This window comes from Falco cherrug, chromosome 7 (genome assembly GCF_023634085.1).
Source record: "Falco cherrug isolate bFalChe1 chromosome 7, bFalChe1.pri, whole genome shotgun sequence".
In the NCBI taxonomy this organism is placed as follows: Eukaryota; Metazoa; Chordata; class Aves; order Falconiformes; family Falconidae; genus Falco; species Falco cherrug.
Window position 1 is genome coordinate 4983957 of NC_073703.1, and position 14324 is coordinate 4998280.

Consider the following 14324-nt stretch of genomic DNA (forward strand, 5'->3'; position numbering starts at 1 on the left):
AGTGAATCTAGCTCTTGTAAAGCTAATTGCAGTAGGCCTTTAGTCTGCAACGCAGTCAGGCTTTGATCTAAGCAGATTCCTGTACGACTTTATTACTAAGATGCTTAAAAGCCTCCCTAAAACTTTTCAGAAGGCCAATCTTACAAGAAGTCATTGTACTTTTCCGAACAGGAGGCGACTGTTAGTGAGCTTGAGTGCGTGGTGTTCAGATTGTTCGTTTCCTTCAAGACCTTTGCCAGAGCCCAAGCCCACACACACTGTGGTGTCATTCTCCTCAGCTGAAGCGTGTTCCCAGCTGTTTATCAGACTATGGAACTGACAGTACATACTTACATCATTCCTAATCTGTATCGCTTCTGATCTTCGTACAATATAAAAACTGTTCCCTGTTTTTCCTATTAAATAAAAAGACAAAGTTGCTTTAATTATTCCTAAAATAGTGATAATTATAATAAACGTATTATACAGGGACAGCAAGTACATAACCGTATCTAAGAAAGGCTAGTTTTGAATTGTGTAATGGATTATTGCTCAGTGTAGGTAAATCATTGCTCTAACTTACTGTAGAGAATACATTAAGTTTATGTAAATGGAATACATACATCAGAGTCTATTCATTAGAAAATATTTTTGTTCCAAAGCAGTAAGAGGTCATCATAAATATCTTAAAAATTATCTCCTTACACAGTTCTTTTTATTGAGGGACAGGTTAATCCCTAAAAGCCTTATCCACACCTAAATTGAAAGACAGTGAAAATACGTTTAGGTTTTCCTGTTCTGAAAGCTTATACTTCACCTTAGATGTACATGGGACATGAACTTCCATTAGCCTTTGGCTCTGGTTCATCACAAGCCTGGTACTGGTGACAGTTTGGTCAGCAGCAAAACTCACCATTTGGTTTTTAGATGCACTAAGTGACCGGTGCCACCTGTCACTGTGAGAGGTCTCATGAGCAGGTGCTATCCCTGGGGAGGGTTTATACTGAGAAAACGCTTAAAACTCTTCATTTCCCTGTGAAGCCCTGTGCCCTAGGATCTGAAATCTCTGTCCACTGTTCTGTCCTGCATAATATCTTCTAAACTCTTACATTTCTTACACAATTCTGTTCGTAAGCCTTAAAGCAGACTGCATTTACATTTCTTCATTCCTCTTTCTGCTCTCCATTATCACCCAAGCTCTCGGCCTCTGGAGATGTACCTTCTCTTATGGGTACAGAGCTGTGTGAAAGGGCCATGCAACAGCCCAGCACTCACGCAGCCTCAGTGCTAGCATGGTCCTAACCCAGCACAGCTCCCGGCTGACAGCCATAATCCTTTTTGCCCATGGAGCCATGTGAGCAAACCCGCCGGGACAGCATTCTCTCTGTAGTCCCCCAGGGAGACACCATCTCACTCCCTACTATGTAACAGAAACAATTTGTCACTTTTCATCCTTTACTGCTTCCAGTCTTCAGCCGAATTGGGTATCTCGGCAGTGCAGTCCTCAAGACTTAGGCCCCAGCTAAAGTAAGCTGACAGGTCAGTGTTACAGTATTGGACTTATTTGTACGGGAACTACTGAAGACCTGTATGCAATTCAGAGTTCCTTAGCATCATGAAAACAATTTAAAATAAAACAGTTATGATTTATACAAAGTCTTCTTCAACAAGACTGTAAAACAACACTTTGCTGTGTTTTTAACAGAACACTTAAACATTATATTATGCTAAACATAGCACTGAAACTTTACATTGTGTTAAGTGTTTTCACCATATTAGAATTTACATACAAAAATCATGGAGAGTGAACATCATGTTTTCTAATCTTTCCCGTTCATACCTGGAGGTCAAATCCAACACCACGAGCTTGACACATCTGGAGGAGAACATTGTAGTAGGTTACTGAAAGGCTGGAGTGCCTCAGCTGACTGCTCGCTACCGCACACCGGTTAGCCACTGGAGAAGACTAGAGAAAACAATACAGGATTCTTTATTTTCATACCAGTTTATATCAGAAACCAACATTTTTACTATTTAAATGGCTTTTTCTCAGTGAACTCATGTAAGTGTGGAGTAAGGCTTTATTTGGAGGAATTCCTGTTCGTTACAATATGTATTGAACAGAGACATCATGTCTATGCAGCAAAATTAAATCCTCACCTCACACTGTATGTAAACTCTTGTATTTTAGATCACGTCTATGGAATCACTCTTTATGAACCATGTTTTGATATTTTCCCAGCTTCATTGGTAACTCAGCCCTGCAAAATCATTCCAAGTGGACTCTCTGAATTCGTCCTGCCCTGCGGTAACATACGTTGTTCTAGAGTCAGCTCTTCTTGTTCGCAGAGATTCCCAAGCGGGTAATCAGTAGTTTTTGAAACTGGGTTTCTCCAAGACTGACCATTCTGCTACAGCATTAGCACGCGTAATTTTTCCAGCAGGTCTTTGAGGAGTCATCTCATCACTGCAATGGTGCAGTGACTCCAAGGAGCTACGCAACTGACAGTAGCGGAGTTCATGCTATGGATAAAAATTAGTACTGCATTTGAGTGTAAACTCTTACCAGTGCTTAGGACAAAAGAATAGAGATGTTGCATTTAGAAGTGAATAGAGACGTTTTTCCTAAACCAGGGCTTTCCCGTGATGTTATTTTTAATACTGGACTGTTCATTCAGAGTGGGGATACTGCATGTTGAAGCGTGTAATTTACAGTATTTTTTCTAAAATGATATTTGTTTTGACATTGACTCATTGAAGTTGACATAGTTGAAATCCTTATATAATACATCTCTGCCTGAAAATTAATCATGTTTATAATATTCTGAGAATTAATAACACCCATTGCTCAAGTCATTAACTTAAAAAAGGAGCTTCCAAAATCTGCTCTCTGCAGTAGGGGACCACAAATAAATGAATGCTTGATAAAATAATCCAAGTAGCAGTTTAACAAGCGTAAACTTGAATGTGGCTGCAATAACACAGAACTATTGTTTAAGGGTTGGCATCAGGTTGATGAGGTGCTTATTTCAGCTACAAAGCATGCATACACATGCATAATGAACTGCAGTATGAATTATTAATGTGTTGCTTATTTAGCCTCATCTGTCTAGAAGATAATGTATCCTAACTATAATGAGTGATTGGTTTTGTACATAATTACAGTAGCAGCAGTATCTAGGAAATTTGTTCTTTCAAAGAAGGATATCTAAAAATAAAATCATCACACAAACTCAGTTGCTGCTCCATTTTATCAAAATCAAACCTACCAGCATTGCGAATATATAATAAATTAAAAGGGACAGAATCATTATTAACATCATAATTTTACACAAAGTGTTTTACTTAATCATTCATTACAGATCATGTGCTGTAAAAGCATTTGTCTCTTGGTTTGTTTGTTTCTTTTTCTAAAGATATTTTCCTGAGAGAGTACATTTTTGTAGTTAACTCTTAAGGAGATAAAACCCTCAGAAGTACAGAAAGAAGAAAAATAAAGGATATAGTGAAGATTTATGTTAATTCTGACAGAATTTTAATTAAAAAAAGTTGCTACTTGATTACTTTTCATTTCTAAAACTTGTACTACTGGGACTAATCATATCTCATTTACTTCTCTGCAACTAAAAGTGGTTGCTTGACAAGAACAATAGATCAAGAGCTCATTAACCTCTAAATTATAGCTCCATGACATTTTTGGAATGGTGCTGCATTCCTCCTCTATGTATGAAAAACAAAAAGGGAGTTGCAAATCTTCTGCCAAAATGTGTAAAACGGCATCCATTTGGTGTTTGTATGTTTATATATACATACACGTCTTACTCTTGACTTTTCTAAAGGCCTTTCTCCCCTTCTTGGAGGGGCAGTCGCAAGGTTCAGAGCCATAGCAAATCCTGCACCAGGTTTGATCTAGTATAACAAGTAATGAACACGTAGTATGTTAACCATGCTTCTGTGACAGTGTGTTTATAAGCATTTCAAGACAATATGCAAATATTTATTTTAAAATCACATCCCTGTGAGGCACTATTACGGACACGATCAAGAGTTTTCAGAGAGGTTAAAGGTGAGATCCACAAGCAAGTGCCACAGCACTCATGGCTTCGGTCCCTAAACCTACAGCCCTGAGCACCTCGGCTCTGCGTGCAGTACCCACGGAGAGCCAAGCACGCTTGAATTCAGAGCGTGTGACACTTGCTTTGTACGAGCCCTAGGGCTTTGTAACTTCAGTCCGGAGAGAGCGAGCAGGAAGGGAGTATGACTGCATCTTCCTGCTTAGGACACTCACCTCAATTAGGTTGCTGTGAGTTTTTCTTCCTGTTCACTTAATTAATACTGAACAGTTAGAAGGATGCAGAACTGGATAAAGGTTGTGAGAACCAAGATATGGATTTAGCTCAGGTCAGAGCTGGAAGGGATTTAGGTGTCCAGATCCTTCTGCAGATGCGGCCCTGATTGCTTTACTCTGCATTTTGTGCAGGAAAGTACGAAGCTGGGGTAGAACTTCAGTGATCTGACTTCTGATCCTAAATCAGAGTTAAAGAGCTGATCTCTTCCTAACTTCTTTGAAGTTACTTCTGTAGTCAGAGCAGTGCTTTCACCTTACTTTACTTTTTCTTGCAACATATAAATTGCTGCATTTTTTACAATGTGAAAACTACCTGAAATATTTAGAAATTAGTTACAGCCACAAATCAATATTACTGACTACAAAGGATGAATAATCAGGTACCCTTAAAGCATTCAGAACTTTCCTTTAATTTCTAATGTGGTGGTATCACCTTTATTAACCTTACAAAATCTGTTTAAAATCTTAAAGGAGCAGATTCAGCTCCTGTAGAACAGTCACCTAGGGCAGATTTTAAATTTTTGGTAGTTTACATTAATAATTTTATTTTTAAACAAAATCACTGCTTACATTTTTTGTCTCCTCATGCTGAATATGTTGGTTTTTCATTTTCTTTGAACCAAGAGATACTTCAAAGTGGCTAGAGCGACAATCCAGATTTCCATCTGTCACGTACAACATGAGCTGAGTCAAGGCCAGCTGGTCACTATAGCAAAGGTCAAGGTCTGTTGCCCATACCTAATCAAAACACAAACAGGTGCATTAAAATTAAAAAAAAAAATAAAAAGAGAGAACAAGAAGGGTGAAATTCACTCAGCAATCGTTTAAAGGACCATTGATGCCTTTATTTTCATGCATGTTGGTACACATACTTATGGTTTGTTTGTGCTGGTGCATCCTTGGCAGTGATAAACCACTTCCAAATGCAAACAGTCAGAACTCTTAGGTAACTTCCAGAATAACTTTTCAGAGAAAACTGAAAGGTTAAAGACAAAGCAGTTACCTGTACTACTGTTGTGGTTTAAACCAGCAGGCAGCTAAACACCCAGCCACTCGCTCACTCCCCCACAGTGGGATTGGGGGGAAAAGGGTAAAATTTGTAGGTTGAGATGAAGACAGTTTTAGGACAGAAGAAGGGAATATAGTAATAGTAATGATAAAAGAATATACAAAACAAGTGATGCACAATGCAATTGCTCACCAGCCAGTGATGGTGGTGGTGCCCAGCCAGTCCCCAAGTGCAGCCGCCCTTCCCGGCCAACTTTCCCCAGTTTTATTGTGCATCATGACATCATGTGGTATGGAATATCGCTCTGGCTGCTCTGGGTCAGCTGTGCTGGCTGTGTCTTCTCACGGCTTCTTGTGCCCCCCCCCCCCCCCCGGCCTCCTGGCTGGCAGGGCAGCGTGAGAAGCTGAGAAGTCCTCAGGCTTAGTGTAAGCACTGTGCAGCAACAGCTAAAGCATCAGCGTGTTATCAATGTTATGCCCATCCTAAATCCAAAATGAAGCACTATACCAGCTACCAGAACAAAAATTAACTCTATCCCAGCCAAAACCAGGACAACTATCCAGATTTTAGCAACAATTAGAAAAGGTAGATGGATGAGCTCAACACCTGTAAAGCCTGTATCACATTAAGTAGGTAATTATTCAAATACTGAATATCACACCTGGATTTTTCAGCTGAAGAATAATTAGCGTTAAATAAACTCAGCCTTGAGTTACAGATAGCTGTTTTGAGACAGAAAAAGCAAAGTCCCAGATGGCAAAGCTAAACTGAGTAAAAGGAGTTGGGAAGTGTGAAATCCATGTGCACGGACACGTGTTGGTCATCACAGGGTTGAGCAAAGCCCGTTCCCATTGCAGTGCGCAGCTTTATCAAACTGGATGCTTCGGCACACAGACCATACGAATTGCAGTATGGTTCTGCTTCCACACTGCTGTACTGTGGTGCCAATTCAGATTTACATGCACATAACTACACAAGAAATCAAACCATAAGATCGTAGGCTGCCAGTGGAACACGTCCCACAGGCAGGCAGAGGGGAAGCTCACCCCACCCAGGTGCAGGACATACATGCAGGTGATGATTAAAGTCTCATACAAGCCTCGAGAAGTTTCAAAGCATTAAAGCATGTAATAAAAGTAATAAAAGGTAGGATTTGTGAAGCCAGTCCACACCAAATGTGTAGCAGACAGAGGTACTGTGGATTGCTTCTGCAGGACTCCTCCGCCCCCAATAACCTGAGCGTGGTTTTACCTGTGAGTTTTTTCCATTTAAAAAAATGCTTGTGCCTACTATGCCAATGAGAAATGTTAACACACACAAATATCTGCCCTACAGTGGACCCCTTTAAAACAAATCTAGCAGTGAATGACTTGAATAAGCCTTTGAATGGTAAATGGCATCATTATAAGGATATTAAGAGGTCAGGCAGTCAAGGCCTCTCGGTAAACTGGAGTTAATTTCTGAATCATATGCACATAGTAATACCCTTTTTATAATGGTGAATAAATCACATCAGTAACAGTTGTTAATATCTAACTGCCAAGTATCTGTTGCTGTATTAAATATCCTATTTGTCAACTTAAATATTTCCTGCTGCATGGTATAAAATGCAAATTGGATGCTAATGGCTGGCTTTACGTAGTAATAGGGGAATGTTCCCCAATTATAATGCTTAATTTTCTTCAATAATTTATTCTTTATCATCACTTCTGCAAGACAGGAAGGAACTTTCATATCGATTTGTACTTTTCCAGTATGTGCTAACCTTTTCAATGAGCTGAATAATAATTATAAACTATACATACTGTAGAAGCATTACATTAATTTCCATAAATATTATCAACAAATCAATAACAGCCAATGTGTCTTGAACCTTGTTTGTGTTAAGTTTTTAGATTCTCAGTTAAAGCTCTGCCCCCAGAAAGAGATGGCAGCGCGACATGAGAAGACCAGGGACTGTTGAAAATCTTGGCTCTCCAAGGACTGTTCACTAGCTCAGTCAAAGTGAACCAGATGCTTTTAATCCAGACCATGATACTACAGCTATATTGCTCTAACCTTGAAGTCTGCATCAGCACTACCTGGAAGCTTTGTTGGTGCAGGAGGCAAGTTTGACTGAAGATGGAGCACAAAATGGCAGAGATGGAAAAACGACAGAAATTAAGCCAAGACATCCCTGCGGCTGTAGCGCATCTGCCTAAGTACAAGAGCTGTGTTCTGGCAATACGCAGAGAATGGGTTGAGCATTTAACAGCAGATACAGCATTAAAATCCAGCCTGGCAAACCTGAACAGCCACTAGCACAAGACAAATTCATTACACCCTGGTAAAGAGTCAGACAAACTGTACCAAGCGTGGGATAGCACACACATTTTGCAAGTTACTCAACGAATCCCATGATGTCAGTAACTAAAACCAAAGTATGTGCAAGTGATGTTGTTTTAATTTCAGATGTAGAGAAGAGACCCATTAATTACTTGGGTGATACATTTCACGATCTAAACAAAAACCCAGCATGCCAGCCTGGCTCTAACACCGCACTGGCACGTTCCCAGTCGCTGCTCTGAGAAGGCACAGAAGCACTCCTGGATCCTCCTGCAGCAGGGGCTGCCTCCAGCCTCACCCCTGTCCAAGGAAGGAGCTGCAACACAGGGAAGACGAGAAAAAACTTGTAGCAGGGCAAGTTGTTTTATGCTGGAAATCATGAGACCAACCAAATGCTCAGTTAAGGAGTTCCTGTTTATTTTCAGAGTGTATCAACTATTTGTTTCAGTTGTGGTTTCATGATCTCAGACTGACTACCCTCATACCGTTGCCTACAAAATTAAGGGCTCAGATCAAGAGGGTATACTAACGGCCCTACCGTGTCATAAAGGAAGGTGTCCATCCCCTCCCCTGCCTGTTACTCTCTAAGATTGTATGCAAGGAGAGCTCTGAACATCTACGCAAGCCTCAGTCACAGCTACATTCTATATAGGTAAAGTTATCGTATTTTTTGCGTTTTTAAATACAGAGTTTAGATTTCCACAAGCACAAAGGGGAGGAAAGCAGACATAGCTGGAAGCCACCTGTCCGCCGCCTTTCATTCTGGGCCTGAGGCTGAACCACCCCTATTGCAAGTTAAAGCAGCCAAATGGTCATTCCTGTGTGCCAGCTGGGTTCACCCCCAAGGATTCTTTTCCTGGCTCAGGACTGTCAGAGAACACTACATCATGGCCATGTCCCTTTCTGCTCTGGATGTGTCCCAGAACACCCCCAATGTGGGGAGAAAGGAAGAAAGATCAGATGGCATAAGATTCTGGCTTTATCCTAGCAGGGGATTCCCTTTTGCCATTTAAAGGGCACTTCTGGATTTCAATCCCCTTTGTACTGCTACAGAAATGGGAAAGACACAATGCCTGGGCAGCGGGTCTAACTTCATTGTCACAGATAATGTTTTATTAGCTCAAATGCAGGCCAGATCATTAGTAACTAGTTGACTGAATTCTTCAATGGAACAATTTCTAAGTCCCATTCTGGTTCCTGAAGGTCACAAGTGCCCTTTGCAAAATTAGAGCGATCAGGCAATAGGCAAAATTTTTGGTAGTTTTGAGCAAGAATGGAAGTTGGGCAGGCCTGAGCCTGGCTGGTGGAGCTGTGGGAAGACAACAGCTATGCAGCTGCTTATAGTGCTCTTATTCTGGAAGCAGGCAGTGGATATCTGTGTGCTGGCTCTATCAGTCTGACGCCTTTCACCAATAATATATGAATATATATTCCCAAATGGAAGGGGGTAGCTCATTATATCATACTAAGCACATGTTGACCATATTGAAGTTAGCACATATCCCTTGAGTGTAATGACCTAAAATTAATTCTAATAAACAAAGAGCACCAGAATCCTTTATATCTCTGTCTAAAGAATTCTAATTAGGTGAACTCCACAGCCGATGACTTGCATTTTCTGTGATGTTACCAGGCCCATGCTAAGATCCTGTATTTCCACTGCTCTGAAAGCGCTCTTTGGCACGCAGAGCACTGAGCTAAATCAGTAGGGCTGGGGCTGCCATCAGCAGCAGATATGGAGAAGAACATGGACCAAGAAAAACATCTGATGCTGGAGCAAGAAGAGCTATGCATCACATTTACATGAACAATTTGGGCAATATAACAGAGACATACCTACTGCTCTCTCTCCTGCTTCTTTTACCATATGAAAGGGTCAGAGCACAGGAAGCTCTCAGCTTGGCTGCTCCTTCCCAGTGCTGCTGGCCAGCCCTAACGAAGCATCACACAGCATGTGAGCAAAGAGATAAGACACAGAAAAGAGGGTATGGTGCAGAAGAAAGCATGCTAATAAAGGTGGCATCAGTCACCCCAAATGGAGACACAACTCAAACTGAAAGAATAGTCTCTGCGAAGGATGACAGACTCACTGGTGCCACAGATGGCTCTTCCAGCAGCTTGGAGGCACAGAGCATGGTGTGAGGAGAAAGGAATACCATTTACAGACCTCGAGCACTGCTCCCCACTCTTGCTGGGACTGGACTGAAGGCTTCTTCCATGTATTCTTTGGTTCCCTGCAATGCTTTGTAGCACTAGATTTTATATGGCAAGTAAAAGGGCACTCATCATTCTTGACATCACCACTGGTAACCAGAAGGGGCTGATGCAGGCTCCCACTATTAATGCCTTAGAATACTATGAAACGTAGAAACAGTTGAAACCGATATAGAAGTCGGGGGGGGAGGTAAGTGGCACGACATCAGCTCTAAAGAAAAAGTACACAGCATCAGATAAAAGCAGCAAAGAACAGACCTTGATATAGTTTCCAGCAATGCCTAGTGTTACAACAGACAAGGAACACTATTTTCCGGCAAGGCTCCCTTTTCAAAGGGAGGACTATCCTCCCAGTAGAACAAGCAGGATGTGATATTTCTATCTGTGCTAGACTTTAACCGAAAAAAACCCCTACACACGGAAATGTGAGCCTACTGAAATCAATTAAAGGCTTTTCACTTTGTCTCAGGACGCAGAATAGTAGCAGTCTATTAAAAACAAAACAAACCACCCAAAATAAATTAAAACGTTTCTTAGAAATGTCAACCCAACTCCACCTTTGTGGCACATAATCTTCAAAACAGTTTTAACAGCTCCACATTGCTCCAAGCACAGGCAGAACAAGTGAAACATCAGACCTACTCATTAGTTTGGGCTGTTTTTCTTAGTAGGCTAGAAAGTTCATTTAGGTTCAGCTCTCTAGTAATATCTATTGGATTGCAACAGGTTTTCCTTTGAAGTAATAAAAAATGGGTGTCAAAAGCTTCTGGAATGCCTTGAAAATCTAAGCTGTGTTGTTTTCTGGTTTGGGGGGGTGGTGTTTTTTTTTTTTTTTTAACTTTATGAATATATCTCCGTATTAGGTAAAGCAATGTCCATAGAGGTCAGGCGGTTAATAACCAGATGAATTATCATCTCCTCCAGTAAATCAGGAGCTGTTAGAAGCAGGCCTGTGCAAAGGTCAAGTTTAAGTAAAGATAAAGAATGATATAATCATACAGATAAACAAATATCCATTACTTGATTCCATCCTCATTTTCTGAGGATATACAATAAGGGCATGTATGCAGTCATAGGTATTTGCAATTGCATGACAAATTAGCATAACATAAGGAGCTTTCACCCAAGATTTGGGGACTTTCAGGACACGGCATTCAGAAATTAAAGTGGAACAGAGTTGTGAAGTCCAGAACTGATACTTGATCTTCAAACAACAAATGCAAGTTCAAAGATAATCAGATCTAAGTTTTCATTATGACTTATGATTTTTTTTTTTAAAAAAAGTAGAGGCAGTAATTAAGATTTTAGATAGTCTTAAGAGTAGTTTTAGATTAAGCTAAACACAACACAGATTAGGACTTCCCAAAATCCCATCACTGGAAAAAAAATAAAAATAGAAATACATCCTGCAAGACTGACTGGCTGTTTGTCCAAGGAAATACACTGAAGTCTGGAATTTCTCCTTTTTACACGGGCTGCCAAACGCTGCCAGGAGATGCTCTCCTTCAGCGCGCGCAGCTTAGAGCCTATGCTTCACAGTAAAGGCATCTCAAGTGAATAAAGTCACAATTATAGTGTAATTCTTTACAACTGCCATAAAAATGCTCCAGCTTTAAAACGCAAACTTGAGAAGGGAAGGAAACAAATTATTAACGAGTTACTAAACTATAGCTTTTCATTCTTCAGTTTAACTGTTTTACCTGCATCTTATATTAATATCTCTGTTATTGTAAAGACCACACCTGCCATTTTTAAAGAAGTGGTTGAATGAAACTGTAAAAATGTCAATTAGTAAACTTGGGCATTGAAAAGACAGCTTCTTTTAGGACTTTCAAAATTCGCAATAGAATTAATTATTTCAGCCGCGGTCACAGACTCTTGTCCGGCTGCCACCTTGTGGCAGCTGCTGGGACGCTCTGGTGCTGGCCCGAAAACTGGAATTTCAGGGCCCTGGAACTGGCCCTAGTCTCTGTCCCGCTGAACGTAAGGTTGGAGGACGGTTAATGAAAACACTGTGGCTCTTGTTTGAAAACAACACATAGAAAATGCTGCATTCTGTCTGGAGAAACCTTAAGACGCACATATGAATACAGAAGAACGCGTCCCACCAAAAGCATCCCTCAAAGCACTAACTAAACTGCAACACCAGGGCTGATTGATGGGCTTCAGAGACATCTGAAGCTTCTCCTAACCCCAAACCGGCCTGCATGGCTGGCAGCCCTGAAGCCATCCTCCTCAGGGTCTTTTTAAGCCACTGGACTAGAACGGAGGGAGAATACCCCCCTAAACCTTCCCAGCTCTGTAATTCTCCTTTCAGTATGTTCCACCTCATCTTTTCCTCTGTGCCCAACTGAACAGTTTAATCCAGTGTCCTCTCACTACTGCTGCAAAAGGTGTGGGGCTGTGTAAGCTATCAGGCAGATGAGAAAGGTGACTTACAACACTGCTGCTCCCAATTATCTGTCCACAGATCTCTGGGTAGTTAGTAAGTTTATGCATTCAGGCAGTCCCACTCAATTAAATGGACTTATTTAGGTGCGACTCCTCGGCAAGTTGGGACCTAAGCAGCATTCAGTCAATACCGTGCAAGACCTCACTTCGAAGGGTCAGGGCCTTGCTCTTAAAGTTCAGTCCTGAAAAACAGAGTGGGAATCAGAAGCGATTCAGTCCAAGTCACGCACCTAATTCTTCTCCTCCACTTTTTCCCCCCCCAAGACATTGAAAACAGCATGACTCCCATCTCCCTTTCCCTCAGGAACAAATCACAGATGCTTATAATCAAGACAGAAACAGATTCCCGAGGCAAACAGAGAATTGTGTCGAGTCCCCAGCTTTCTCTGCCCCTCAGATCCCTGCCAGGGTGCTCGTGGCCGGGCAGCTTGTGGCAGCCAATGCATAATCCCGTGGGTGCCTCTGCCATGCCCAGCCCCACGCTGTGCTGCAGGGTGGGCAGCGCAGAGCATGGCGTAGTCAGCGGTAGGCTCTGCCTCGCCACCTTCCTCAGCTGACACTCAACACTGCGAATCCCATCTCAGATAAAACCAACAATGAAATGCAAGAAATGAAGTCTGTGCAGCAGACCGCAGGACAGACAGGTGTGAGGGCTATCAGAGAGGAGTTAGAGCTCCTACAGGCACTACCCTCAATGCTGTTGGTTGCAAACTGCAACCTTCTCTAGTTCTATCGTAATTTAAGGAGGACCTATATGTTGACGGAGGATGAGATAATCTGTAGAAGTCTGTGAATCCCTTGCTGTATGTAGAAACAGTGGCAAACAGGCCAGCTAGGACTGCACATCCAGTGACAGATTGAAAAGCTCCCTTGTGAGAACGAGGAAAATGAAGCTGGGAGACACCTGAGTACCAAACAGAAGCATGTGGAAAGCCCAGTGGAAATATGAGGCAGCGTATCTTACATCTGAAATGCTACAGCATCACCCAGCTCCCCTGGGCCTGAGGACAGCATCCCCGTTATCACCTTTTGGTCAGTGTAGACTGCAAGAACTGCAGGGGAGTGGGGATGTCAATGTCTCTGTGACAGGCACAAAGCCCTACAGGGACACAAACAGAGAGTACTGTCTCATTTCTACATTCACTTTGGCTTCCCATTGACTTGTGTGTTTGACAGACATGCATCATTCCATCATTCCTTATCCATCATGCAGTCTGTTTGCTACCAGTCCTCCAAAGGAACACAGTAATATAACAAAAGCACATTGAAGGGAAATACCCGCTAACAGGAGCAATCTTTTAGAAGATAAGTAATTCTCCCTTTTTCATATCAAAGTTAATTTTATGCTTATGACACAGTTTTTAAAGGCCTTCAGATGAAGAGCCTGAAACTGAAAATACGTGCATTTCTTTCCTCTCCTCTGAAGTCCCCTTTGCACGAGTGCACAGGGGAAGTTAATCTGAAGACGAACAGAAGACACGGATTGCAGCATACAGCTGCTCAGTCCACAAAACCAGAAATATGTTTTCACTTATTTGGCCCTTCACATTTCTTAAGACTTGTATTTATGTAGCATGTAACTTTATGAACATTTCAGGGATTTTTAAGTGTTTAAATATTCAGACTGTATTGGCAACAGATGTTCAATGATATCTTTAATTTTCAGTTTTACTGAAAATATCATGTATTGGTTGATATTTTCTATAAAATACAACTTTGAAATATACTTTGCTTCCATGAAATGTATCTGAGCCTTTCAGCTACTGCATTAAAGCGGGCACTTCTGGAATCAGTGAGCAAATGTTCTGAGTCTCTAATAGGATTTCTTGTTTGCCAAAAAAATAGTGCTTTCAGGAACACAATCTTTTGTGTAATCTCTCTCTCACAAGACAGATGGCATCATTAATTGCCTCTACATCTAGTTAAATTTAAAAACCTGCACTTAAATAATGTTAAAGTTGTGGCACATGCTGACAAACATAGGAAATATTAAGGTAG

The 14324-nt window shown here is 41.3% G+C and overlaps 1 protein-coding gene across 1 annotated transcript in view; it reads right to left on the minus strand.

The window, feature by feature from the left end:
- Positions 1 to 14324, minus strand: part of IQCH (IQ motif containing H) — a 72624-nt gene that overhangs the window by 5153 nt on the left and 53147 nt on the right. The window contains exons 17-19 of the mRNA XM_055715128.1: positions 4898 to 5065; positions 1820 to 1945; positions 334 to 395 (exon numbers count right to left, since the gene is read on the minus strand). Of these exons, the coding sequence (XP_055571103.1) occupies positions 334 to 395; positions 1820 to 1945; positions 4898 to 5065 (356 nt within the window). The remainder of the gene's footprint in view (positions 1 to 333; positions 396 to 1819; positions 1946 to 4897; positions 5066 to 14324) is intronic.